The 27258-nt window shown below is 35.7% G+C and overlaps 3 protein-coding genes and 1 long non-coding RNA gene across 7 annotated transcripts; 2 read left to right on the top strand and 2 right to left on the bottom strand.

Moving 5' to 3' along the window:
- Nucleotides 1–641: 641 nt before the first annotated feature.
- LOC18097080 (uncharacterized) lies at nt 642–5802 on the top strand. Its single transcript, XM_006385774.3, has 7 exons — nt 642–980; nt 1284–1497; nt 1603–1769; nt 2265–2389; nt 3331–3391; nt 4667–4715; nt 5414–5802. The coding sequence occupies exons 1-7, from the start codon at nt 795–797 to the stop codon at nt 5485–5487; spliced, it is 876 nt and encodes a 291-aa protein (XP_006385836.1). The 5' UTR covers nt 642–794; the 3' UTR covers nt 5488–5802.
- Nucleotides 5803–9715: 3913 nt separating this feature from the next.
- LOC18097081 (endoglucanase 25) lies at nt 9716–14461 on the top strand. 2 transcript variants are annotated; one of them, XM_006385775.3, is made up of 6 exons: nt 9716–10600; nt 11063–11373; nt 11812–12273; nt 13214–13349; nt 13444–13616; nt 13711–14461. In XM_006385775.3, the coding sequence occupies exons 1-6, from the start codon at nt 10225–10227 to the stop codon at nt 14110–14112; spliced, it is 1860 nt and encodes a 619-aa protein (XP_006385837.1). In that variant the 5' UTR covers nt 9716–10224; the 3' UTR covers nt 14113–14461. The 2 variants fall into 2 exon arrangements, with proteins under 2 accessions (XP_006385837.1, XP_052307392.1); XM_052451432.1 differs by having other exon boundaries at nt 9902–10600; nt 13447–13616.
- A 1327-nt stretch (nt 14462–15788) lies between these two features.
- Nucleotides 15789–20759, bottom strand: LOC18097082 (uncharacterized). 3 transcript variants are annotated; one of them, XM_024598038.2, is made up of 6 exons: nt 19696–20759; nt 19124–19375; nt 18611–18847; nt 18295–18512; nt 17920–18161; nt 15789–16598 (listed from the first exon to the last, which is right to left on the bottom strand). In XM_024598038.2, the coding sequence occupies exons 2-6, from the start codon at nt 19373–19375 to the stop codon at nt 16474–16476; spliced, it is 1074 nt and encodes a 357-aa protein (XP_024453806.1). In that variant the 5' UTR covers nt 19696–20759; the 3' UTR covers nt 15789–16473. The 3 variants fall into 3 exon arrangements, with proteins under 3 accessions (XP_024453806.1, XP_024453807.1, XP_052307393.1); XM_024598039.2 differs by having other exon boundaries at nt 15789–16592; nt 19696–20758; XM_052451433.1 differs by lacking the exon at nt 15789–16598 and adding an exon at nt 17582–17604 and having other exon boundaries at nt 19696–20754.
- A 434-nt stretch (nt 20760–21193) lies between these two features.
- Nucleotides 21194–23466, bottom strand: LOC18109356 (uncharacterized). The gene is made up of 2 exons (XR_002980917.2): nt 22948–23466; nt 21194–22539 (listed from the first exon to the last, which is right to left on the bottom strand). It is a non-coding gene; the product is annotated as an uncharacterized LOC18109356 (long non-coding RNA).
- Between the last annotated feature and the right edge of the window lie 3792 nt (nt 23467–27258).

The following is a 27258-nucleotide window of genomic DNA, read 5'->3' on the forward strand; positions in this document are numbered from 1 at the left end:
TTTTTTTTTTTTTTACCCAGAGTGAAAGTTATTTTCCACTGAAGTTAATTAGTATTGCAGTAGACTGTGGTATTGTGCTATGTCACAGTTCTAAACTTTTTTTTTAATGTAGATTTTTTTAAAAATGTTTCGACTCAAATAAATAAATAACATGTGTTAATCTAATATGTTATTGTATCTGTATTTAAAAAATAAATTATTCAACATATCAGCATCTCAGTATTTAAATTTTGAATTCATGGTAAAAAAAAATATTCTAACGAAAAAACATGTTAGCCAAACTTTAATATTTTTTTACATTGAAAATAAATAAATTAACTTGACATATAGCATGCTTCATTTTAAAGCGAACAATAGTATAGTTCCAAAGCTATTTAAGAATAGATACTAGGATTCCATTGACCTAGTCAAAATCATAGTTTAACTCAAATGAGTTAAAAACCGGTTTGACACAAAAAAAAAAAAATCATGCAATATCATTTTAATAATAAAAAAAAAAACTTAAAATGATACCGTTTAGCCAGCGTTTTTCACTACGTCATGGACCGCATTAGTTTAGTGAACTTTGCTTGTGACGGGGAAAATACCCATTTACAGCCCAAATACAAAATGCTGCCGTTTACAACCATGGTAGCGTTGGGTCCACCTTTGATCTCTTATCTTGAAGGGTTTATGAATGAATTAGGCTGTTTAAGCGCTGAAGTCTGAAAAAATAAAAAACAGATACTAGGAAAGTATCAAAAGAAAAAACAAAAGAAAGTTAATTGGTTCATACAGAGGAAAGGAGCTAAAAAATGTTAGCAAGATGCAGCAGAGCAGCTGCTTCTCATTTCTTTCATCAACTCAGAAACAACAACAACAGTAAAGATGCTGCCTTTAAATTTATTTCACACCAAAGCTATGCCAAGGCTGCCACAGCGGCAGCAATGGCAGCTTCTCCAATTCTCTCGTCACAGAAGGTTTTCCCCAGCAATTCAGTGGTATGTATGAGATTCTAATGCTAACCCATTTTTGGGTTTCCTTTAATTTGTTGACCGTCTTAAGCTTTTTATGATTTTGTGATCATGGGTTTTTGTGTATTGTATTTGATCTGGGTGTGCGTTTCACTTGGTAAAGTTTGCATCTTTGCTAATGTCAAGAAAATTTTTGATTTTGTTCACGATTGATTTCTATCCAGTTCAAATGATACAAGAATGAAAATGGGGCTGCGGGATTGAAGTTATTGTGAATGATATCAAGTTAGCGTATTGATGGGGATTGATTTGTTTGTTTTTCTTTAACAGGTGAATTTGGATAAAATGTTTCGGTCTAAGCCTTGTTCTTTGGCTTTGGCTCCGGACTCTCCACTCAGAATCGAAGAGCCAGAGTATGAGGGAATTAGGCGTTTTGTGCTCAAGTTGTTGCTGTTTTATAGTAAACAAAGTAAGTCTATTCGAGGAGCTAATGTGGTGTACCGAAGAATTGTGTCACAAGTAGATAGACCTGCCATTTATGAAGGTGAGAAAATTATCATGCTCTTTTTTACTGTAAGACATTTAGAATTCGGGCTATACATTTCAATTGTGTGGCATATAGAATTTACTATCCTCTTTTTTCATGCAGTATTCAACTTGGAGAAGACATTTAAAATGACATTCTCATTGCTTGTACTCCACATGTGGCTTTGCTTACGTCGATTGAAACAAGAGGGAAAAGAAGGTGTTGAATTCGGGCAATACATATACGAGATTTACAATCATGATGTGGAGTTGAGAGTATCTAAAGCAGGGGTACGGTGTCTATTTAATTGGCATTTCATATCGTTGCATTGTTAATGTTATCCTGTTGCCTGGAAAGATTATCTTTTTACCTGGCTATCTTATGAAAATTTCAGAAATTTCATGCCGAAAACATGAGTAAATAAGCATTTTGCTTTCTGTCATCTGATGGTTAAAGTAACCACCAGTCATCATATGCTACTAGATCCTTGATGTCATCTTCTCCTAAGCAGTGAAAACCACACAAAATTGTTCTGAATTGTGCATGCTCTTGAAAGTGGAGACCATGTCACTACTTGTCCCATTGTTAGAATGCCACTCCAGTTCCTAAGTAAAACCCAAAGTTATTTACTGCTTTTCATTCATTGCCTATATTCCTTCAACGTATAGGATGGGAAGCTCTGCCTATGGTTGTGGTTTTTGGGTTATGGGTGACTGTTAATGCGAATGACTCATGGAGTAATCAAAACCTTTCTGCTCGTTGTTTATGCCCATTTGTAATGGCAGGTTAACTTGCTTCTGACCAAATGGATGAAAGAATTGGAGAAAATATTATATGGAAATATTGTTGCTTATGACGCTGCCATGCTTCCCGAGGCTAAACCAGATGAGCTTCCAAAGGTGATATGGAGGTAAGACTGTCATCAGAACTTGGTGAAGGCTTTTCATTGAAAATTATCAATAGCATTGTAGAATGAGACTTGATGCTCCTTGGGTATGTTCTGTGCTAGAATCCTTATGTTTTTGTCTTCCAATGAAAATCTTGTAAATAGCCATTCGAGAGATCCTCAAATCACCTCAATATTATGCATTCCATTTGTTTATGATACTGCTTATGTTTGAGTCCAGACTGGGTTGATCTTTGGCCAGGGTGCTGTAACTTGTGCTGAGCTCAAGCTGTTCTAAACAATGTCCCGACTACCTCCTTGTCCCTTGTGTTTGGTACTTGCACCTTATGTTAATCAGCTTCATGGTCTTAGTTTTTTCTCACGAGTTTGATACTGGTGGTGATTGATGATAATTTGGGGAAAAGTATTCTTTATTTTGAAAGTACTACTATCTGGTTAGGATACTGCTTATGTTTGAGGTCAGACTGGGACTAATTTTGATGGTAATTTGTGGAAAAGTATCCCTATATTTTGGAAGTTTTGTTTTCTTCTTCCTGTCAACAAATAATGACTTGTAGTGATTCAAAAATGAACTGGTCGCTTGGAAAAGATATTACCCAAGGACAAGGAGCTCTTTATTATTATATTTTCATATTTGGGTCTTTAATTTTTTGTAGTGCTTTGACTAATTGTTATCAACTTTCCAAGATGGATAAGGTTTCATTCTTTTATAAAGAAGAGAAACATCTAGTAATGCCACACACAAGATGACCTCTTTCATCCTTTATGTGAGCAGAAAGCATCCATTCCTGCTTTTCAAGTTCAGAAAACTATTTGGCTTTATGTTTGAATATTTTCCTCCTAAGAGACCAATTTTTATATGAATGTAAACTATGAAAAATGAAAGCATAAAAAAGACTGAAGAAAGGTGATGATAATTAATGCATTTGAGCTGTGTCTCGCAGGAATGTCTTTTCAGATGATGGTACAACTGAGCCAGATGATACTGCATCACAGGCTATTCAGGCATATTCTCATCTCTGCTCTTTCATTGTGATAAGACAAGATGGATTGTGTGATTTTCTTGCCCTGGGTTTTTAGGTATTCCTTGAGAATAGAAGCCACCAAACCACCATAAGTAGTGATTTTCCATATTTGTGAGTGTCAAAGTTGTTTATCACTATGGGAATGAAGTATGGTGAAATATAATTCAAAGTAATAATAAGAAATAGAAGGCTACCATCAAAAGCATGGGAGCATGAGAAGAGATAACTTATTCTTTCTCTTTTCATCAAAACACCTTGGGGTAGCATAAACAAAGCCATAATATCTTGGTAGCTTTATCATAAATATTATTCTAAAACCATCTAAAGGCATCAATCAATAGTATAATTATGAGTTTTTCTCATCGTAAAATAGTTAATCTATTGAAGGCTTATATTTATATTTATTTTTTATTTTTTTCTACGCAATACAATTTACAGGTAATTTAACATTTATCTCCTTTTAAAAGTTTAGTATTAAACAGATTGTTACTGTACTAATATTAAATCCTATTGATTTGTTTAAAAAAATAATCAAAGCATTGAATCATCAATTATTTCTAATAAATAATTCTTCTTCAAATGTGTAATTTACTCTTTATTATTAACAAATGTTTTAATAAAAATTAGCTTACTAGTTATGATCATGTAATGTGAGAGCTAAATAATGGCATGCTAAGCAATGGATCGAGTACTGTCATTCTTTTTAAAAATATATATATTTATGTCTTATTTTTATAAAAATTTTATTGAAAAGAAAGTATACTTTCAGATTTGAATTGCTAGAACTTACCAGATAAATTCAGAAAGAACTGAACATTGGTAAAATCAATACGAAATTTAAAGTACAAAAATTATATTTAGTAATTTACTAACAATATCAGTGTCTTTATACTCTTATTCTCCATGCATTAAGGTGTAATAAATTCTATTTTTTTTCCTATTCCATCAAATAAAATTATTGAGATATTTTCCCCTCTTCAAATTATTCATATATTGATTTGAACAACAATTTTATGCAATGCCTGGGTTAAAATCCAGTTTTTTCAGTTTATTGAATGAGTTGTTGTCATCTATCCTGGACCATACTTTGCCCAGCATTTTGGCACACGTCCATCAGTATAAAATGATGGTTATGAAAGAGTTCATTTGTATGAGAAGCTCTATTTGTACAACATTTTCTTTTAAAATCTTTATCTGAAGGTTTTTTTTTTCAATGAATGCAAAGAGAAACTAATTAATTTGTTGATAACTGCAGGCAATGGCCAGGTATGTGCGCCATGAAGCTAGTTGTCTTTCCTTAACTGGTACTTTCGCTGATATGATTTGATTACTTAAGTCATTTTGTTGGGGCATATTATTGATCATAAAGTTAATTTATGTGCTTTGCTCTATGGAAGAACATGTGTTGGCCAAATTAAATATTTGGTGAGAAACACGCCTGGGAAGATGGGAAATTTTTCAGGAAAGAGGGATGGATTTCCATGCTAACTCTAGATTGCCAAAAAAGTTTACTTTTGTTTGCAAGAATCTTGAAACTGCTGATATACTCAGTGGTTCGCTAAGTTGAGCATCAGCTTGGCATGGTTTGAACTCTTGAGAACCTCCAAATAATTTTGGTATCATAAGCATGCTCCACACACACACACACACACACACAGCTCTCATCAATCCATTTGGATATATTGGATTGGCGCTTTGTTCAAAAGCTGTGTTTATCTTTATTGCCATACACCAGGTAAACTAGCTTTGACCATTGAACCAGGTAAACAACTTACATGTTGTTTCAGCATCGTAGTTTGTGAATATTGATTTATTTTGATTCTAATATAAATATAAATGCAAATGCAATTTCTTGTCACATCTTTTGTTGGGGGCTTGTACTTCCCAGTTTTTGAATGCGATCCTATTAAGATTCGTGGTAAACTACTGGAATGGGTGTTTGTATTTGTAACATATTTTTCTTTCTATGCCTATTGACTAAGTTGTTAAATTGATTGAGCAGACAAAGAAGCAATGTTTTCTGGGAATTTCATGTTCACCTCCTTGGAGAACCTGTCATCTCATGCAAGAAGATAAAATGGAAGAGGTCAGGGAAGTCCTGTTGGAGATTCTGGTGTTACAAGAAGTTTTTGTGGAAAGAAACAAAGGATGTTTTTCGCGCATCTCAAGCATTACATGGCAGAAGCTATGAAGCCATGTTGAAGTTGATTATTTCATCACATTTATCACTAATTTTTGTTACTTGTGAAAAATTTTAGAACGAATGGATTTCATATATAAGATGGGATCTTAATCCTGCGTAGAAGCCACCAGTTAGCTAAATATTCATGGTGAAGTCTCTGTATTTCGATTTCTTTGAAATAAAAAGAACTAGAAGTGTGAGGTTACTAATGATGTGTAACGTAGATAGCAAAAGAAAAGAAGAATTTCTTTCCTTTTATTTATCTTTTTCACGCAAGATAGGAAAGGAAATCTTTGGAGAGTTTTCTGAAAATAGCAGGTACCAAAAAAAAAGTGCTGGAAAAACTTTTGGAAACAGTGCAGCTCAATAGATTGCGCTGTTGGTGGCGGACGCTCCAATTTTTTTAAAATTATTGAAATTGCCACTGAGTTTCATTCTATTTTTTTTTTTTAATTTACGGTGGATTGCAAATTGAAAGAGGAACTTGAATTTTGCTTTTTCAGTTGAATATTTATGGGGTCTCTTGGCATAGCCTCACTGTGTGTTTTGTTACTCTCTATTAAAGATGTGTCTGTTTAAGAGGGGTCATAGAAAATTTTATCCTGGCCAAATTAAAGGCTAATTTTTTCAAATTTATTGAGGAAAGAAAGTTGATCATGAAAGAAAGATGATCAAGGTGAGAAAAAAGTAGAGAAAATATATGGTGATTTTAAAATTAGATAAAAAATTTAACTCGGTCCTTCTACTTCTTAAATTATAAACTTTCAGTTTCATAATATTTTTTAAATTTAATTTTGGTTCAATAATTTATTTTTTTATTTTTTAGTTCGCAGTTTGAAAAATAAAAGGGAAAATGGTCAGATTTTAATGTTAGAGAAAGAAAATCTTAATTGACATCGATTCTGATCACAAAAAAATATTAATTTAGATGTTAATAAATTCCATTTGACGAGAGGAGTTTAACGTAAGTGTTATTTGCCTTTAACCTTGCATGAAATGATAGATCTAAACTTGAAAAATATTTTGGTTTTAGGTTGATTTTAGATTTTTGAATGGATTTTTGGGTTGAGTGAAGTCACAAATAAGTTAATTAAGATTTCTATAGTATTTTCTTAGTATTTCGAGTCAAAAACTAAATTTTTAAGAAAAAAAAACTAAGGCTTAATTTCCTCATAACCAAGAGTTGTCAAAAAAAAAATATACTAGTAGATGGCACATCATAGACATTAATTTTTTTTTTTAAATAAAGGGTGAATAGTGTGTTGTTTTCATTTTAATTAAAGAAAACTAAATTGTATTAAGCTGTAATATGAGTACAAATGAAAAAGGTTTAAAGACATTAAATACATTATTGTTTTTAAACAAAAAGAAATTTAAAAATATTTAGGGATTAAGAAGAGATTTTTCTATTTTAGAATAGAAATTGAATAAATATCTTTTACAACTCTACGTGTTACGTTTTGTTTTTCTCTCCTTGGATAGTGTATATTGGCTAGGATTTATTTTATTTTATTCTATTCTTTTTTTCCCTAAAAATTTAATGTCATCGATGGAGTTAATATGTTAAACGATGCAAATAAATTGAATATGATTATTTAGTGGTGGTGTGAATTAAGGTTGTTAAAATCATGATTTAACTCATAAAAATTATATGATTTTATGAGTTAATATATGCTTAACATGCAGAATCGCATTAAAAACTCGAAAATTAATAAAATCGGGTTGAAATCGAGTGAAATCGATAAAATTAAATGAAATCGCAACATATATTTTTAAGGTGCTTGAAGTATGTATGAAATTTTATTTGAATCATGTATTTTAAGATGTTTGAACTATATATATATATATATATATATATATATATATATATATAAAATTCTTTATAATTTTATGATTTTACAATTTATTTTTATAATTCAAGTTTATTTTATATTATTTATGTTATTTTAAAAATATATTTTTAAAAACCTTGATGTGGACAGTACACCAGTAGTAGCTGACAAGATTTTAGTCTATTTTAAAAATCCCGTATTTTATAAAAGAAAAACACACAATCATTAACGAGTATGAGTGAACAATCAGCAGCCCAAGCATCCTCCTCTGCTTGCCAAAAATTGTTCCTTTTTTAAAAGACACGTCTTTGTTCCAAAAACAATATCGTAGTATATTAATAATTCGCCAAAATAATTAACGTTATATTCTCTCGGTGGGCCCCGGATTGGTTGTGAAACACGATGATTAATGGGCCTCTTCTCTTGACAGGATAACAATGATTTAGGATATCATGTGAGTAACAGTTATTTTTTATTTTAAAACATATTAAAATAATTAAAAAATATTAAAATAAAATTTTAAAATAAAATTCATTAATTTTTTTTTGAAATACAAAAATAATTTTGCTGTGAAAGTGAGACGGTGAAAATATAAGGATTTTAGAAGTTTAATTACCGTATCAAATAATCATTTCAACTTAATAATTTAAACTATTAAATAAAATATTAAAATATAATTTATATTATTTTATAACATATTCTCTTAAAGAAAAAAATTTTAAACTTAGAAACTTACACAGATTAATACTATATTATGCTTAATTTTTATCAAATAAATAGAAATGATAAGATTCGAACTAGTAATCGATTGATTATTTAAATTCTCATATAAAAAACATTTTATTTTAATAACTTAAATTATTAAATAAAATTTTAAAATAAAATTTATACTATTCAATGCTATACGATGTCATTAATTTTATAGACGCTAGTCCAAATCAGTAATGCATACACTTTGTACGCAAGCAAAGCAACCAAACTAGAGAGAGGAAAGGAGGAGAGGGCAGTAGCGTGGAAAGGGAGGGAAGCATAGCTTAAAGTGTCGGCAAACGTTCTGGTTGAAACTTCTCGAAGAGAAAAGGAGAGAGAGGGTAACTGGTGGTTAGATAGAGGAGGAGGATGCCCCCATCAAAAACTATACTCTCTCTCTTGCAGATTGCTCCTCCAAGAATGAAAACATGCTCAAAATCACCATCAGTTTTGTATATGTGTAGTTAATTATGCATCTTCCTGTAGTTTATCAACAATTTACACAGCTTGAGGGGACAAAATTAACTTGTTGATGTGCATAATCGATAATTCCTTCTAATCCATGTAAATCAAACGGGTTACAGTGATCCATGTACAATTTCTTTTTTTAGTTTAATATGGGTGTTCGGGCCAGTTTGCGCGCACCTCGACTAATCCCACGGGCCCTGAAGTTAACGACCATGTAAGCCTCCAGTGGCCATCATATGAGCAACCACAGGGCTCGAACCTAAGACTACAGAGAGAGCAAACCTCTTGATCCCAAGCTTTTATCATTAGGCCACCACCTAGAAGGTTGATCCATGTACAATATTGTATGTACACGTTCTTGTTTATCTATTTTCGAATATAGCTGAGATTTAATTTTTAGAAATTACTACTTCAAGTATTATAAATCTCGGATTATTGGAAGTTTACATAATTATTAAGTTTATAATTTTAAAAAATTTAGTTAAAATACATGTAAATTAATCCAATAATTACAATTAAAAATAAAAAAAAATGATTTGTCCGCTTTGGAAAGTGAAAGGGATGAGGTTCCTTACCATCGTTAGTTGGATGGCATCTTTTCATTCACCAACACTAAAAAATTACGATCAAAACCAACCCCACTTTACAAGCAATTATGATGTCTCCTCTCTTCCCCAAAACTGGAGGTGCTAAAGACCATGGAAAATTAATTGTAGTAAATTATTTTTAAAATGTTTTTGGTTTTGAAATTATATTAAAATAATATTTTTTATTTTTAATATTAGTTATATTAAAATATTAATTTAAAAAATTAAAATTCAAAATTTTTAAAAATCCAACTTCAAAAGTAGGTGAAGCCCTAGTCTTAATTAATATGTCAGTTTGTTTTTATATTTAAAAAATATTTTTAACAGAATTTAAATTTTATTTATTAAAATGAACAAAAAATTATTTTAATATATTAAAAAAATATTTTAAAAAATAATGGGATTAATAAACACCATGTGAACGGGTTGAAGTTCTTGGAAAGCAAATTCCATTACCAAATTCTACTTTTCTTCTTCTTCCTTTTTTTTTTTGGGCCCACTGTCTAGAGTGAGAAAGAAAGAAATACACCGCAGATTTAGCTGTTAGAAACACAGCGGTGGACAGACAGGCTGTCCTTGTCTAGTAGCGGACCGGTCACCCTCACAACCACATTTAATAAATTCAATAAATATAATTCCGTACTTAAAAATGTTAGCAAAAACGTGGAATAAAAATAAAAATAAAAACCCCAACCCAACCCAAGTTTCTCACATGATATGATACTGCTTGTTGCTTGACTCTCCACCGTCATCAGTCTCCTCTGTCCACCATTCATAATATCCTCCCGCATCCCCACGCTCCATCACTCCTCCCCACACTTGAGAAAGAGAGAGAGTAACACAGCTCGCATTTTCTTTTTGTCAATACAGTGTCGGTGGAGCTTCGAGTTCTCTGCCTTTTTGTTTTTGTTTTCGTTTTCTTGAATTGAGGGAGGATCAAAAGTAAGGTAATTTACTAAATTAATACAAGAAGAAAGGGTGAAATCTTAAGAATATGTACGGAAGAGATCCATGGGGAGGACCCCTGGAGATAAATGCAGCAGATTCAGCAACAGATGATGACAGGAGCAGGAACTTGAATGACTTAGACAGGGCAGCTCTGTCAAGGCCATTGGATGAGACTCAGCAGAGCTGGTTGCTGGGTCCAGCTGAGCAAAAGAAGAAGAAGAAATATGTGGATCTGGGCTGTATCATTGTTAGTCGCAAGATCTTTGTGTGGACTGTTGGGAGTATCGTTGCTGCTGGTCTATTGGTTGGTCTTATTACTCTTATTGTTAAAACTGTGCCTCGCCATCATCACTCTCATGCTCCAGCTGATAACTACACTCTTGCTCTACATAAGGCACTCATGTTCTTCAATGCTCAAAGATGTATGTTTCCTTTTCTTTTCCTTTTCCTTTTTTATTTTTATCCTGATCTGATCTGTTTTCGGTCAGTTGATGTCTGCATGCCTCTTGAATTCATTTATTTGTTAAATCTGGAAGATAACATCATTTTGTAGCTAGGAGGAGAGGCTTTTTCAATGAGTCTAGGATTATACCTGCTTAAGGAACATGCATCATCAATCTTAAGAAACCCAGATCATGAATTTACTTAATTTTACTATATTCAGATCATCCATAGTCAGGAAATTAGACAATCTTTCTTTCTTTTTAGTTAGTTTGAATGTGATCCCGTAGATCATGAATTATTCAAGAAGATCGTTAGCTTGCACGGATTCAGATCATTAATTTCGGTTACTGTTGCTGATGTTATTGATAATGATCATAAATTCAAAGAAATAAAGAATCTTGATTTTGTTTATGTTTGTGTATTTTGATGGAAAATTGCAGCGGGAAAGCTTCCGAAGCATAACAACGTGTCATGGAGGGGAAGCTCGTGTTTGGGCGATGGGAAAGGTAAACAAGGTAGTTTTTACAAAGATCTGGTGGGTGGATATTATGATGCTGGGGATGCAATAAAGTTCCACTTCCCTGCTTCTTTTTCCATGACAATGTTGAGCTGGAGTGTTATTGAATATAGTGCGAAATATGAAGCTGCTGGTGAGCTTAACCATGTCAAAGAAATTATAAAGTGGGGAGCTGACTACTTTCTGAAGACATTTAATAGTTCTGCTGATACCATCGACAGGATAGTTGCACAGGTGAATTAACTTCACTCATTTTATCTAAACATAGATATAATGTATCTGGACTGAATTTATTTCATAACTCCCATTCACTTTAATGTCGATGATGCTTGATTTTGCAAAGAAAACATTATCTTGCTTGGTGCACTTCATGGAGGGTAGGGCTTTTCTCAATCTTTCTAACTTACCGAGCAAGTTCTTTTGTCTGATGGTTTCTCCTTGAAAAATCAACTTCTGCTTATGCATAGAAAATTTCCCGCTTATCCTTGAATACTAAAGTGGAGATTGTTTATAGCTACTGCATTGGCCATCATCGCATTATAATCTTGTTAGTTAATTAGTTTAAGATGCATAAAACAATGCGTGCCAGTCATCAAATTATTGTTGTTATCTTTGTTTGTGGATCTTCTGTAGGGTATTTGGTCTGACATTTTGATTTCCACTCCCTGACAGGTTGGCTCGGGGGATACTTCTGGTGGGAGTACCACTCAAAACGATCATTATTGCTGGATGCGTCCTGAGGACATTGATTACGTCAGACCTGTAACTGAATGCAGCTCCTGCTCTGATCTTGCTGCAGAAATGGCTGCTGCCTTAGCTTCTGCATCTATTGTTTTCAAAGATAACAAGGCCTACTCTCAGAAGCTTGTTCATGGTGCCAAAACTCTCTTTAAATTTGCAAGGGACCAGCGAGGTAGATACAGTGCAAGTGGTTCAGAAGCCGCCATTTTCTATAATTCAACTAGTTACTGGGATGAATTTATTTGGGGTGGAGCTTGGCTATATTATGCAACTGGAAATAATTCCTATCTTCAGCTTGCTACAATGCCTGGCTTAGCCAAGCATGCCGGTGCATTTTGGGGAGGGCCAGACTATGGTGTGCTTAGCTGGGACAACAAGCTTGCTGGTGCTCAGGTTAGTGAAGCTTCTTATCTATATTCTATCATGCTTTACCTAGCCATGCAATTACCTTCAGAATGTTATTAATTTTGCCATGCCTCTATTCTTGCTTTGAATTTATTAAAATATCTTATATTGTTTCAGTATAATATACACACATGTCGAGCATCTTTAGGAGTTGATATATTCTAGATTTTGAAAGCTACTGAAATTTAAGGTAGCTATGCATATGCATGGATTTTATTTGATACTTGTTAGAGAGTAATTTAAAACTTTTATTGGGGCCTCACTCAAAAGCTTGTTCTCAATATATAATTTATATTATTTTCAAACACCCTCTCAAGTGAGAGCTCTTTGGACTTGAAACTTGCAAAGGTTCACACTCCCATGTGCTATTAATAGAGGAAAGAATGGGGTCCTAGGATTCTAACTCAGGATCTTTTGGTTAGTTAGGCTGAACTATCTCAATTCAAAAGCTTAGACTATTAAGTGTGTCCCCGAGATATGAAACTCGAGTAAGAATTATGGGCTCCTCTAATTACTTGTTTTGCTACTAACAAAGTGATATTTTATTCTAAGTTATCCATATTCAACAAAATTTGTCCCAGGGTATGTTTATTCTAAGAATTATGGCTTTTATTATTTTGTTTCTTTTTTTGTTTTTTCAAAATTCTAAAATTGCATCTATACTTGTAAATTTATCTCTTGCCTTTTCTTCTTTGTACTCTTTTCTACTTTTCTTGATTATTTCATGATTCATTTGTTTGAAACCTAATGAATTGCCATTGACATTTTGCCCAAATGTTGAATTGTCAACAATGATCTCCCATTAGGGTCCTGTTGACATTTTTGTGCTTCTACTTTTACTGTCAAATCATATTGTGGCTAGCTCGCTATTAGTTAACTTTGAAATTTATGGTATCTTTCCCGATGATTAAATTTTGTTGTGTGATAGCTACTTTTGAGCCGCCTTAGATTGTTCTTGAGCCCTGGTTATCCATATGAAGAAATACTGAGTACATTTCACAACCAGACCAGTATTATCATGTGCTCATATCTGCCAATTTTCACGAAGTTTAATAGAACAAAAGGTAAACCATCTCTTGTATGACTAGCCTGAGAGTGTTCAAGGTGGATGGATTAATTTTGGGATCCCAGTTTAACTGTGTTGATGATGTCCTACAGGAGGCTTGATCGAGTTAAACCATGGAAGGCCTCAGCCCCTTCAGTATGTCGTCAACGCTGCCTTCCTAGCAACCCTATTTAGTGATTATCTTGAAGCTGCTGATACACCTGGATGGTATTGTGGACCAAATTTCTACTCTACTGATGTGTTGCGTGATTTCGCCAAGACTCAAGTATGTCAAGCCCTATTTAATTAGATGTTCTATAGTAGATATTTTCATAATTTTGGTGGTTTATAACTTCATTTTTGCTTTGTTATTGTGATAGATTGATTACATCCTGGGCAAGAATCCTCGTAAAATGAGCTATATTGTGGGTTTTGGTAATCATTACCCAAAACATCTCCACCATAGAGGTGCATCTATCCCTAAGAACAAGATCAGGTATAACTGTAAAGGAGGATGGAAATGGAGGGACACCTCGAAGCCGAACCCAAATACACTTGTTGGAGCCATGGTTGCTGGCCCTGACCGGCATGATGGTTTCCATGATGTTCGCACCAACTATAATTATACAGAGCCAACGATTGCTGGAAATGCAGGATTAGTTGCAGCACTTGTGGCCTTGTCTGGTGACAAAACTACTGGGATTGACAAGAACACAATATTCTCTGCAGTTCCCCCAATGTTTCCAACTCCTCCACCACCACCAGCACCTTGGAAACCATGAGATGCCACAGTTGACAGTTTTTAAGAGTTTATCTGTGTGGCTTTTGGTAAGATGATTTTGCTGCAATAGAGTTTGGACTTGGAACATCTTGGGAGGTAAAGATGATGCTACTTAAGGAAGGAGGATGGTCATAGGAAAGACTACAATGCATAAGTTTGTGAAGATGACTGCGGTATACGTGCTTGGGAACTTTAAGAAATTGATATTTTGTACCGAAGATGTCTGTCTGATTTTGTGATATACTTAGTATATGTGTATGATATGTAACGTTGTATTCTTTGGGAAAACAAATTGTGAATTCAACAGTTCAAAGACTGATTAACAATAAATTCGATTTAATGTTGTAACAGATCTCATCTCATTACTGGATTTGCAATTCCCATATCTAATTGTTATCCGTGCATATGTGGATTCAGTTTGTACAATCTGTGCGTATTTTGGTTGGAACATACACCGCCAAGTGTTGCACAGGTCATTTTGGTGATTTCCAAGACCAATGCCCTGAGAATGTCTCTTTTCCCCCCTGTTTGCAACCAAATTTATGCCTCGAAGAAGACTATTGCAGTAGATGTGCGGCATCTGCCGTATGTAGCTTCTACTAAAAACGAGGTAATCAGTAGTTCATTGACATTGATCTGCTATTGAGTTAAGGAATCTGATGAGGCCATAGCCACCACTTTGAAGTGTGCTAACAGCAAAATTGGAACCTTATTCACGTGACGAACGTGAGATGTATGCTCCAAGAGAAACCTTTCAGAACTTCTGTGGTTCTGATTAGTCCTTAGCCAATCTCAGAATGTACTTCTACTTTCCCATTCTCACAATCTTTTTATGTTCCTGGCAACTTTCAAATTCTTCTTCCAGACTATCAGGAAACACGGAGTATGGAGGATGAACCCAAATCTCCGCAGTACACACCGACATGGGTGGTTGCTGCTGTCTGCTTTGTTATTGCTCTCGCCACCATTTTTGCTGAGCGTGTTCTTCATAATTAAACTGGTAAAGGTTTGTTACATTCGTATGTTTCTTTTACACTTGAGCTAGGTAAATATTTTGGTTCAATTTTTCTTCCTTCAATATTTAATTTTTTTGGTTCCCAGATTGAACATCCTCAGCTATCTATATTTAAGCTATCTTTTAAAAACTTCATATTTGGACTGGACCAAAACCGAAACTGAAGTGAAGATAAATTTAAAGCTATGCACCGCCACTGATTGCAGAAATGAATGTGCGAAATGATGCAGGTGTCGTACACTGCGCATAAAAAATGTTATTGCTTCTGAACCTGTATCTTTTCTTCCTCTCCAATAAACATTCTCAGCTTTTTATATTTATATTTATGTTATTTAAATGTTGTTTCTGCATCAACTGAATTTTTAAGCAAATAGAAAGAGCTTCTAGACGTGTGCTTGGTAATGAAAACACATCAAATTGATGTTTTCTTGAGTGTTTTTTATTTTAAGACAAAAAACTTTTAAAAGCACCTCAATCACAACGTCAAACAGTCCTAGTCTGAGGTGGTGTTTTTCACCATGTAAGAGGTTTTCTGGTGCATATGAAAATCTCGAAGTTCCTAAGGGTTTGGGTGGTTGACTTTTGTTTGAAAATTCAGTTCTTGAAGAGACAAGGTGAATTGTTTGAAGCCTCACAAAAATTAAAAGAAAGTTAGTCAATCCTTTTCTCCCCAATCTCTCCTGTACAACAAGTTTGCACTTATAAATATTTCCAGAAAATATAGATACAGTGCGCAGGATTGCAGTGGATTACTTTGAAACAACTGTATCACTGCTTGTGAGACATAATTGAGGGTGTTGCAGTACAACACTAAAATATGCTCTTTTGTAAATCAAGCATGTTACTATTTTTAGATTATCTAAAATGTGTCCCAAAGAATAATGTTTTTTAGATGTTATTTTCTGAAAACAAATTTCTCATGAAGTCTGAGGTCGCAATAGGAGTCGTAAAGTTGCGTCTAGATCATTACATCATGGAAAGAGCGGGCTACACTGTGCCAGGCTTATTATGTAGTAATTCCAAAAGGGAGATTACTACATATTTGAGAATTTTCTATGATTTTATTTTTTCTGTTTCTTCCCTAATTATCCAAGAAAACGAACATTCTCATTGCTTTATTTGGTGGATGCAGTTTGATTTTTCAAGTTCTATGCAGTTACCCCACCTTGCCTTTGTATGCTGTAGTATCCCAGGTTGGTGAACGTACACACCAAGTTTCACGTTGAGCTCTTTAATGATTGAAATGTTTCAGAAACTCATCTTCTTCCCTTTTGCTGATGGTATCTGAGTGAGTGGAGATGGGCACCAGGTTCAAGATGGACAGGCATGTTTGTTGAGGAAGTGCAGTTAGCATTTGGTCGGGAAGCTCAGGATGGACCGCGAGGGGCCCAAACGACCATCACGGAGCATATAGCCACAGAATCGGCTCACAGTGCGGGGCAAGCTTTCTTCTGCAACCCAAGCGCCTGCATCTTGAAATTTGGTTGTTCGGTAAAAAGAAAAAAAAGGACGCCCACTTACATCTCCTAAAGCCTTAAATATGAGCAGATTCATCATTCAACCAAACCATTGTTCATAACTTCACCTTTTCTGTGAATATTATTTTCACTTTGTTTCAGGTAATTTGCCATTCATTGCTGCTCTTTTCATACCACCTAAAATCCCCCACAACCTACCGAACCGAATGCATTTATGGTAAATAAAAGAAAACCAATGCCTCAATCAGATGCAGGTGATTTTGCAGCCTTATTTCTTCTTTCTTGTAACATATGTGAGACATTTAGTGGATACATCTCGGATGGCCAAAGTCAAGCTAAAAAAAAAATCTAGACACTTCAAACATGCTTTATGACAAAAAAAAAACAAGTATAACTTTTGTTCTGATTATTGGATCAGACTAATCTAGAGCTTTCTATAAACCTCATTCCGTATAGGATTGATCCACTAGCCCCAGGTTAGGAACAAGTCCACATTAATGTTTTAGATTTTACTTTATTTTCTTAGTTATTTTCATATTCCTTTCCTAGTTAAGTTTTAGAATTTTAATTTAATTTAGCTTTAATAGCTAGGTCGATTTGGCACTTCTTTAAACAAAACAATTTAACAATTATTGAATTTCAAAATATATCAAACAAAATTTTCTCGATAGTATAGGATTGCAATCTTAAAGCTTGAGAGACCCTATTTTTTGTTATACTCTGGATCACATACGGTACATAATGTCTATGTTGCTTTCATGATCATTGTTGCTATTCTTTTTATTATCACATAAATTTGCCAGTTGAAAACTGAATCTAATCTCTCACGCTACCGAATGGCAAGCTTTCTTAATAGTTTTGCAAGTATGCATCAATGCATGGTGAAAAGCTCAAGCATCATTGAAGAATGACTCTAGAAGGTTAAAGCTCATATTCTCAACAATTTGAGGAAGAGAAGCTAATGATTGCCTTATTCCATACCCAGGAGATGTTTATTTCCCTGTATTTACTAAAAATATAAGATCAATATCATTCAGAAGATAATAAACAAAAAAGTTGTTTCTTGAATGGTAAGAAAGAAAACAAGCACGGAAAAATATGCTAAGAAGTTTCACCTTTTACGTCCAGTAATTTTCCTTCTGAATTCTATTTTTGTAGTTACAAACATAAACCCCCCTCAAAAAAAAAAAAAAAAAAATGAACAAGGAAGTTACAACGATCACCTAGCCTACAACTGCCATCTAACATATCAATTTCAACAGATACATATATTTTCCTCCTACGTATTCAGGCTATAATGAAAAAGATGACAAACCTGCACGCTTAGGTCTTTCAAGTGGAAGCTTTCCCATCTCATGACTTTCTTGGTGGGAGGGCGGAACTTCTTCAGTAGCCTCTGCCCTTTCAAGCTCCTTCAGAGCTCGTTTCGCATAAATAGTAAAGGCAACAGTAGTAACAATTGCAATGATGAAGGAGATGATGTTGTATATTATTTCCACAGTAGTCAAGTGATAGTTCCCATACTTCACATCAGCAAATGTCCTTATTAACCTACCACTGCACCGAAGCACAAACATGAGGTTGAGATGGGCCAAAAATGTTCCCAGATATCTATTTTCCTTGTATATTTCATTGGAAATTTGGAATAAGAACCAATAGTGACCAAAAATAGTATAACCAAGGAACAGACCTGTATATGTAGATAAAAGCTTCTGGTACCATTCCGGAAACTGAACCCCATAAGTAGGGCCAAAATCTCATACTTGTTACCACTATTGCATAGTTGAAAATTGTGTAGGGAAATGGTGAAACCCTAAAGATGGCAACCACTTTAAATTGATGGAACCAGCTTCCCTCCCCAGCAAGTCTAATCATAGAAGCTTTCTGGGGCCATCTCTTCAACCATTGCTACACATTCAACAGGAGATAATTCGCACAGATGGAGATGCAGAAGTAAGATCCAATATAAACACCAAGTTATATCAGTGAAAAATCATTTGCCTTACATGGATGCGATCACGGAAAACTAGCCCGATCAAATAGGGCAGGACCATCCCAATAGTGGTTCCAACCATGATTATCACGAAACCAATACCATATCCAAAGATCATCCCAGCCAACCACATAGAAGGACCGGAAGGAATTAGGAACACTGGGAACAAGGCAAGAGAAGCAGTAAGCACAAGGGAGAGGACCGGACGGCCAAAGGCAGTTGCTTCCCATTCCATCATTGGCAAGAGAACCTACAACAAAATTGATTAACCTTTGGCATAACCAAACTAAAATACCAAGTTGATCCTTAAGTTAGCCAAACTCGATCAAGCTTATCAACCACAATGCTGTATTCATGAATCTAATTTGATACCAAAGAAGAACCATCTCGAACAAATCAGCCCAAAAACAAAAAGTAACAGGATGCGGTTTATGCAATAGTTGTTGATTAAAGGTGCAGAGAAAGCACCAATGCAGGGAAGGCAAAGGGGTAAAAACAAGAGGAGAGGAGAGAAATGAGGAAGTACCTTGTCAAAAAGAAATGAAACGCCCCATTTCAAGAAAACAAGAACTAGTGTGGCAATAACAAGGCACCAAATTAAAGCTTTGATCCACCGTATGAAAGCTTTAATCCTCGCTCTGGATTGAACTTGTGAAATGTCGAAGTCACCAACTCTTGGTTCGTCAGATATAACAAGCCTAACATATTCGCTATCTTCCCTAACATTGTGCTCCAACTTTCCACTGTCTTTTCGCGACTCCACCGCTGTCTCTGCCATCTTCATTCATAATTTTGAAAAAACAAAACAAAAACCCATCAAATGTAAGGAGAGGTGAAAGGATTAAGCCGAGTTAGATTGTTTCTAGATTTAAGAATTCATCCATGGAATTGTTCAGGGGATGATAATAAGCTGCGCTGAAAATGGAATCGGAAGAATCTTCTTCTCTTCTTATTTTGATCAAAAGAAGAAAGTAAATTGATTTCCTCTTTTGCTAACAACGATACAGAGAGAGAGAGAGAGAGAGAGTAAAAACAAAATAAAAAAAATTCTTTTTTTTTCAAAGAGAGATGAAACACGGAAATGATAAGCTACTTTACCTTGGGTTGAAAGGTAATCTGAGCAATTTTGGACGCCGGTCCGAGATGTGGCGGACAACCTCGTCTACTTTGTTTGTTTTTATCGTTGGAAGAGAGAAAGAAAACTGACAAAACAAGAACAAGAACAAAACTGAGGAATTTTTTTTTGTAAAAAAAAATCTCAGCTTGATCTTTCTATGTTGTTGGTTTTTGTTCTTGTTACTTGTTTATTTTTATTTTTTTTAGGGGGGGAGGAGAAGAGAAGAAAGAGTTGTATAGTGAAAATTCAAAGGCTTAATGGTTAAACGATTGTTTAGCGAAGCCACTAGTTGCGAGTAACAATAGAGGAGTGCCTGGGCCATGCTTAAAACAAAATATTAAAAAATGCCTGCTTGCGTGTTTTAGAAACAGAAGCTTCTTCCTCTTCCTTCCTTGATCCACCAAACCGATCAGAACCAAACCTAACCTTTTAATTCTTTCCCTTTCCTTTTCTTTTTGTTTTCGTTTTCGTGCGTAGAGAGAGAGAGAGAAAGAGAGCATCAATTCCTCCCGAGCAATGGAAAACAGTCATAAATGGATCACGCACCACCACCACAGGGACCAACGCCACCCTTTCTTAAATTGACCACCACCTCGACGGCTCGACCCTCCCCTGCCCTGCCCACCACCACGTCTGTGTTAAAACACACTAATTTTGCAAGAATTATTTGTGCGTACAGAATATGCTTCCCACTCACGCCAAAAAAGCACGCACCTAATCTTCTTTTTATCCCCTCATTCTAACGTTTCAGGATATCTTCCTTTCCAATTGGACAGACGGACTGGAGCTTGCAATTTCCATGATTGCCCACAACTAACAAATCTTAGTTAGAGCCACTGGCCTTCCGTTTGTCCTAAACAACAAAGTTAAGCGGATTCTTTGGGCAACTAAGTGTGTGCGCGTGTATATATTACCAAAAAAAGAAAACCTTCAAGCGAATGGAGAATTCATTGCGTACAGAATATACAGTCTTGATGTCCAAACCTGCATGTGGAAGTTCAAAAGGACACAAATGCTAGATTCTCCCAAACTCCCAAAAATCATATACCTTCCAATTGCCAACCCCGATACTAAATTTATTATTACACCCCTTATAAAGATTATATATTACCTTTTTAAAAGAAAAAAAATATTAAACTTGTATTTGAGATTTTTTTATCTTTTCATATTGAATTTTTTTTTTTTATAACAGAGGAAGAGATCTTTTGCTTAATATAAATATTATTAAAAAAACTGCTGTGATACCTGTGCCCTTCGAGAGACACATATGGTGTTGTTTCACTTATAAACTCTGTCTTTTGAGATGGCGTTTTGAAAACGTTTGGAAATGTGGTTTAACCTGTATTTTTAAAATAATTGAATTTTTTTTATTAAAATTTAATATGATTTGTATGTTTTGGATCGTTTTGATGTGCTAATATCAAAAATAATTTTTAAAAAATGAAAAAACATCATTGATATATATTTTAACACGAAAAGTTATTTGAAAAGCACCACACTACCAAACAAAAACAAAAAGTATGCTTAAAACAAAATATTAAAAAATATCTGCTTGCTTGTTTCAGAAACATAAGCTTCTTCCTTTCTCTTTCTATCAAACTAAACCGAACCGAACAAACTTAACCTTTTCCCTTCCCTTTTCCTTTTTGTTTTCGTTTTCGTTTTCGTTTTCGTGCGTAGAGAGAAAGAGAGCATCAATTCCTCCTGAGCAATGGAAAACAGTCATAAATGGATGACGCACCACACCACCACAGGGACCAACGTCACCCTTTATTAAATTGACCACCACCTCGACCCTCCGCTGCCCTGCCACCACCACGTCTGTGTTAAAACACACTAATTTTGCGAGAATTATTTGTGCGTACAGAATATGCTTCCCACTCACGCCAAAAAAGCACGCACCTAATCTTCTTTTTATCCCCTCGTTCTAACGTTTCAGGATATCTTCCTTTCCAATTGGACAAACGGACTGGAGCTTGCAATTTCCATGATCGCCCACAACTAACAAATCTTAGTAATATATACACTTACGAGAAGAAAGTAAATTGATTTCCTATTTTGCTAACAAAAGGACACACATGCTACATTCTCCCAAACTCCCAAAAATTATATACCTTCCCGATACTAAATCTATGATTACACCCCTGATAAAGATTATATATTACCATTAAAAGTAGAAAATATATTAAACTTGTATAACAGATTTTTTCAAAAAAAAAGTTATCGAGATCAATAAGGTAAACTTACAATTATTCTTACAATTTTTTTTTCTTGGAACCTCATGATTTTTACAGTCCCCGCGAATAAAAGCAGAAAAATATATTCAACCATGAAGAAAAGAAAAATGGCAGGAAAAACAAAATCCACGAACCTGTTCCAGTTTAGATGTACCAATAACTGATTGAATTCAATTTAACATAGAAGCAAAATCGGAGTTGCAAATCACAACATAATGGAAAAGACAAATCCCAAAATACCCCACAAAGTGTCAAGGCTCTGACAAACTAAATCTCATCTAACTCTATTTTCTCAACGGCTTACGTACAGAACTGGCCAGCCAAGTGGTATGTATATGCATGTGCAGATAAAAGCATCCATCTCTTCCCCAAACACAATCCAGCCAGTGGGCAAGCAAATCGATAAATATATTGTGCTCAGAATTTCGGGTTTACCGGTACATGCCATGATTTTACTACTGATTATGCAGCTCATAATCTGTTCAAAGATCCTTACGTTTCCTATGCTCTATTGACCATTACTTCAACCGTTCCAAAAGCTTCTTAACAGGTAGCAGCGGATAATGAATCTTCAGAGTCAATCTTCACCTGGACACAACATAAATGATTGAAAACCAATTCAGTTCACACAAAACAGTGGTTACAAAATCTTCTCCTAAACAGTAAGGAGTTTCTGCTAAATTTGGTTCTCTTTCTTCAGTTGGTTGATGATCAAAAGATTCACAAGTTTCTTTTTTACGAGGCAGTGCTCTGATATATACCTGCACTTCTCTATCCGTATAGGGTTTTATTTGCCATCTTAGTCCTTGTTTGGGTGCAGCCATTTCACACCTTCCTGCTACCTTGACTTTCTACTAATAAGTAAATCATTTATTTAAGAGAAAGAAAGAAATATTGATTACCTGCTTGAGGTGGTTCTGCAAAGCTTCCTGCTACCTTGACTTTCTACTAATAAGTAAATCATTTATTTAAGAGAAAGAAAGAAATATTGATTACCTGCTTGAGGTGGTTCTGCAAAGCTCCACGCAATATGGAAACCATGCTATTTTGATCAACCATGTGACCCAAATTAATCAATTCCTCAAGCTGGTACCATAGGCGCTCTACCCAATTCCTCAAGCTGGTACCATAGGCGCTCTACCGTTGCGTATGGAAACCATGCTGCAAATGGCTTTTTCCAAGTCGGATGGTCCCTGCACAATGCTGATAAAATTAGCATCTCAAGTGAACAGCCAGCCAGCAGATATCATTGGTAGACAGTTTTAACAACGACCATGTTGCCCAGTCTAGAAAGAAAAGAAAAAAATGGCAGCCAAACAATAGTGATGCCTTCAAACATCTTGCGGAAGTTGTATCATCCAACTCCCTCCCATGCAGACAATTTGAGGTCATGCCCACCATTAAGGCAGGTCACAGATAGGACCACGAGAAACAAAACACATCAATGGTGTTTCCGGGTCAGTTATAAATGATAATGGTCTACCATTGCCTTCAGAAATGTTGATGTATCCTGGCATATCCTGTAAGCAAGTATCCCTGTATATACTATTTGAATTTAAATTCCTAAGAGATAAGGATTAGGATAAGGTTGTAGGTTGATAAGATTGTAGTAGAGTTAAACTCTACTTGCTGTAACTGACTGCAGATTCTCTGCAACATATATATATATATATATATATATATATATATATATATATATATATATATATATACACTGCTTGTAGTTAATTGACTACGTAGTGCTTCACACAAACCCTACAATATCTTACATGGTATCAGAGCAATCTCATTAATTTTTTTTTCTTCTTTTTCTGTCATTGCTTTCAATCACAATGAGTGATTCCTTAACCACAAATCTGGTGACTATCAATGTCACAGCACAAGCTCCTCTCAAACTAAACAGTTCCAGTTACCTGTCATGGAAACTACAGTTTCAAACACTTTTTGTTGGCTATGATTTACACGGGTACATAGATGGTACCAAGCCATGTCCATCAGAACATCTTACCACCAGCAACAGCAACATCACAACCGAACAATTGAATCCAGCATATATCACATGGATACGTCAAGACCAGCTTATCCTCAATGCTATCATTGGATCCATTACACCTACAATCATCCCATTTATTGCTAGAGCAAAATCTTCTCGTGAAGCATGGAGCATTCTTGCTGCCACATATGCTACTCCATCCAGAGGACGAATCAAACAAGTGAAATCGCAATTTAGATTGCTAACCAAAGGCAGTCTCAGTATAACAGATTTTCTACAATCTGTCAAAGCCAAAGCTAATGAACTTGCAGTATTAGGTGTGCCAATTGACAATGAAGACTTGACAGATAAAATTCTTGATGAACTTGGTGATGAATACCGAGAACTGGTAAGGGCTGTGCAAGCCAGGGAGAATGCCATAAGCTTTGATGAGCTTCATGAAAAGCTCTTGATGTTTGAAGCCTCTCTGCATGCAGCTCGCAAAGCTATTAACTTTTTCCCACCAACAGCCTTACAAGCCAGTCGCAACCAGCGCTCTCCCTTTCCCAATGTCAATCGTAGTCTGCCTAATCACTCAAGTTATGGTCGAAACTGGCGTTCACATAACAACCAGCACTCACGCCACACAGGTCCAAATCAGTTTCATTTTGCTCCACCCACACATAATAGCAGTCGGCCGACACCAAGGCCATACCTTGGTTATTGCCAAATCTGTGGCATTCAAGGTCATACAGCAAAAAAGTGTCCTTCCTTCCGACTTGTTCCTCTCAACAATCCAAATCCAACCACCACTTCGTGGCCACCACAAGCCAACATGGCAACCTGCACCCCTCCAGTTTCCTCTCCGTGGATGATGGACAGTGGGGCATCCCACCACATCACATCTGATCTTCAAAACCTTGCTCACCATCTACCATATACGGGCACTGATGATGTTTTGATAGGGGATGGTAAAGGTTTAAAAATTACGCACCTGGGGTCCAATCAACTTTCCTCCTCCACTCACTCATTTCATTTAAATAATATCCTTTGTGTTCCTGACATTAAACGCAATTTAATTTCCATATATCAATTCTGTGTTGATAATAATGTCTCAATTGAGTTCTTACCATGGTGTTTTCTTGTGAAGGATCTATTGACGGGGGAAATTCGCGCAAAGGGCAAAACCAATGAAGGTGTGTACGAATGGCCGTGTGTTGTCGCTCCTCATGCTTTTCCAAGTGTCAAACTCGCTCCAATCAATTGGCATTTTAGATTAGGCCATCCTGCATTTTCTGTTTTAAATACCATTTTGTCAAAGCATCATTTAAATTCACATTCAATTTCTAAAGATTTTGTTTGCAATGCATGTCAATGTAATAAAAGTCACAAATTACCGTTTTCTATCTCCAGCTTAGTGTCTCATAATCCTCTTGAATTAATATTTTCTGATGTATGGACCTCTCCTCTCTATTCTCTCGATGCATTTAAATATTATGTTATTTTTGTGGATCACTTCACTAAATACATATGGTTTTATCCACTACGAAAAAAATCTGAGGTCAAAACGACATTCATCCGTTTCAAAGCTCTTGTGGAAAATTATTTCAAGACAAAAATTATGACTATATACTCTGACAATGGGGGTGAATACATTGCGTTGAAAGAATTCTTTGCTACACATGGCATCTCTCATTTAACAACACCCCCACACACTCCTGAACATAATGGTTTTGCTGAGCGTCGTCATAGACATATTGTGGAAACCGGTCTCACACTTTTAACTCATGCATCATTACCACTTTCTTTTTGGTCATATGCCTTTGCCACCGCAGTTTATCTAATTAATCGCATGCCCACTCCAACGTTGAATACTCATTCACCTTATGATGTTATTTTTCAACGCTCACCACATTATGAAAAACTTAGAGTTTTTGGTTGCTTATGTTATCCTTGGCTTCGTCCTTACAATGCACATAAGTTAGAACCCCGGTCCAAACCATGCATTTTCCTCGGTTATTCCTTGTCGCAAAGTGCATATTTGTGCTATGAACCCACCTCCTCAAAAATTATGGTGTCTAGGCATGTAACATTTCATGAGCATATTTTTCCTTATAATTCTTTCAATACTACAGACACTACATTGAAATCCACTGCCATAGACATATGGATTCCACCGACAATCTCAGTTCAAACGACACCTCCTGCGCCTTCTACACACTCTTCATCGGCTGCGCCTGATATCTGCACTATCAATGCCACATTTCCTCCGCCAATTATCATTCCACCAACACCAATACCTGCAACCCAATCAACAACATCTTCCCTGCCTACCGTGTCCACTGCCATTCCTCAACCCCAAACTTCCACCCAAACACTGCCTATCTCCTCACAAACTAATACTCTATCCAGTCATTCTATGACTACCCGATCCAAAAACAACATTCGTAAACCAATCCAAAAACTCACATTCACCACCCAACTCACCCGTGACATCACAGAACCAACCACCCTTGCCCAAGCCACTCGTGACCCCAGGTGGTGCTCTGCCATGGTTGAGGAATATAGTGCTTTGATAAGTAATGGAACTTGGACTTTAGTCCCTCCTGCTTGTGCTTCTAATGTGGTTGGCTGTAAATGGATTTTCAGGCTCAAAAGACACACTGATGGAACCGTGGCTCGCTACAAAGCCAGACTCGTGGCGAAAGGATTTAATCAACGTCCTGGCCTTGACTACCACGAGACTTTTAGCCCTGTGGTAAAACCAACAACAATTCGCCTTGTTCTGAGCATTGCTGTCAGCAATGGTTGGTAGCTTCGCCAACTAGACATCAACAACGCCTTCCTTCAAGGCACCCTTACTGAAGATGTTTACATGGCCCAACCTCCAGGTTTTTCTGATCCGGACAAAGCTGACTTTGTCTGCAAACTTCGAAAGGCTATCTATGGGCTAAAGCAGGCGCCTCGTGCATGGTATGAAGAGTTAAAGGGGTTTCTGACTGCCTCTGGTTTTTCCAACTCCCTCGCAGATACTTCACTCTTCATCTACAAACACGGCTAATGTCTTATTTATATGTTGGTGTATGTTGACGACATCATAGTTACAGGAAATCATGCTCATAATGTTAACCAGTTCATCAATAGTCTGGCAGCTCGCTTCTCGTTAAAAGACTTGGGTTCCCTCACTCATTTCTTAGGCATTGAGGTTCAGACTCATTCTACAGGTGGTTTGCTCCTTTCTCAAAAAAGATATATTATGGACCTCCTACAACGCAACAATATGGCTCTTGCAAAACCTACTTCTACACCTCTGCCTCCTGGCTGCACCTTGACAT

Source organism: Populus trichocarpa, chromosome 3, assembly GCF_000002775.5.
Source record: "Populus trichocarpa isolate Nisqually-1 chromosome 3, P.trichocarpa_v4.1, whole genome shotgun sequence".
In the NCBI taxonomy this organism is placed as follows: Eukaryota; Viridiplantae; Streptophyta; class Magnoliopsida; order Malpighiales; family Salicaceae; genus Populus; species Populus trichocarpa.

Coding starts and splice junctions, on each gene's coding strand:
- LOC18097081 (XM_006385775.3), top strand. CDS start 10,225: ATGTACGGAAGAGATCCATGGGGAGGACCCCTGGAGATAAATGCAGCA. Junction 10,601..11,062: donor GTTCTTCAATGCTCAAAGAT/GTATGTTTCCTT, acceptor GGAAAATTGCAG/CGGGAAAGCTTCCGAAGCAT. Junction 13,350..13,443: donor GAAGTTTAATAGAACAAAAG/GTAAACCATCTC, acceptor GATGTCCTACAG/GAGGCTTGATCGAGTTAAAC.
- LOC18097080 (XM_006385774.3), top strand. CDS start 795: ATGTTAGCAAGATGCAGCAGAGCAGCTGCTTCTCATTTCTTTCATCAA. Junction 1,498..1,602: donor TAGACCTGCCATTTATGAAG/GTGAGAAAATTA, acceptor TTTTTCATGCAG/TATTCAACTTGGAGAAGACA. Junction 1,770..2,264: donor TGAGAGTATCTAAAGCAGGG/GTACGGTGTCTA, acceptor TTGTAATGGCAG/GTTAACTTGCTTCTGACCAA.
- LOC18097082 (XM_024598038.2), bottom strand. CDS start 19,375: ATGGCAGAGACAGCGGTGGAGTCGCGAAAAGACAGTGGAAAGTTGGAG. Junction 18,513..18,610: donor TTTTCCGTGATCGCATCCAT/GTAAGGCAAATG, acceptor TTGAATGTGTAG/CAATGGTTGAAGAGATGGCC. Junction 16,599..17,919: donor TGAAAGACCTAAGCGTGCAG/GTTTGTCATCTT, acceptor CCAAATTTCAAG/ATGCAGGCGCTTGGGTTGCA.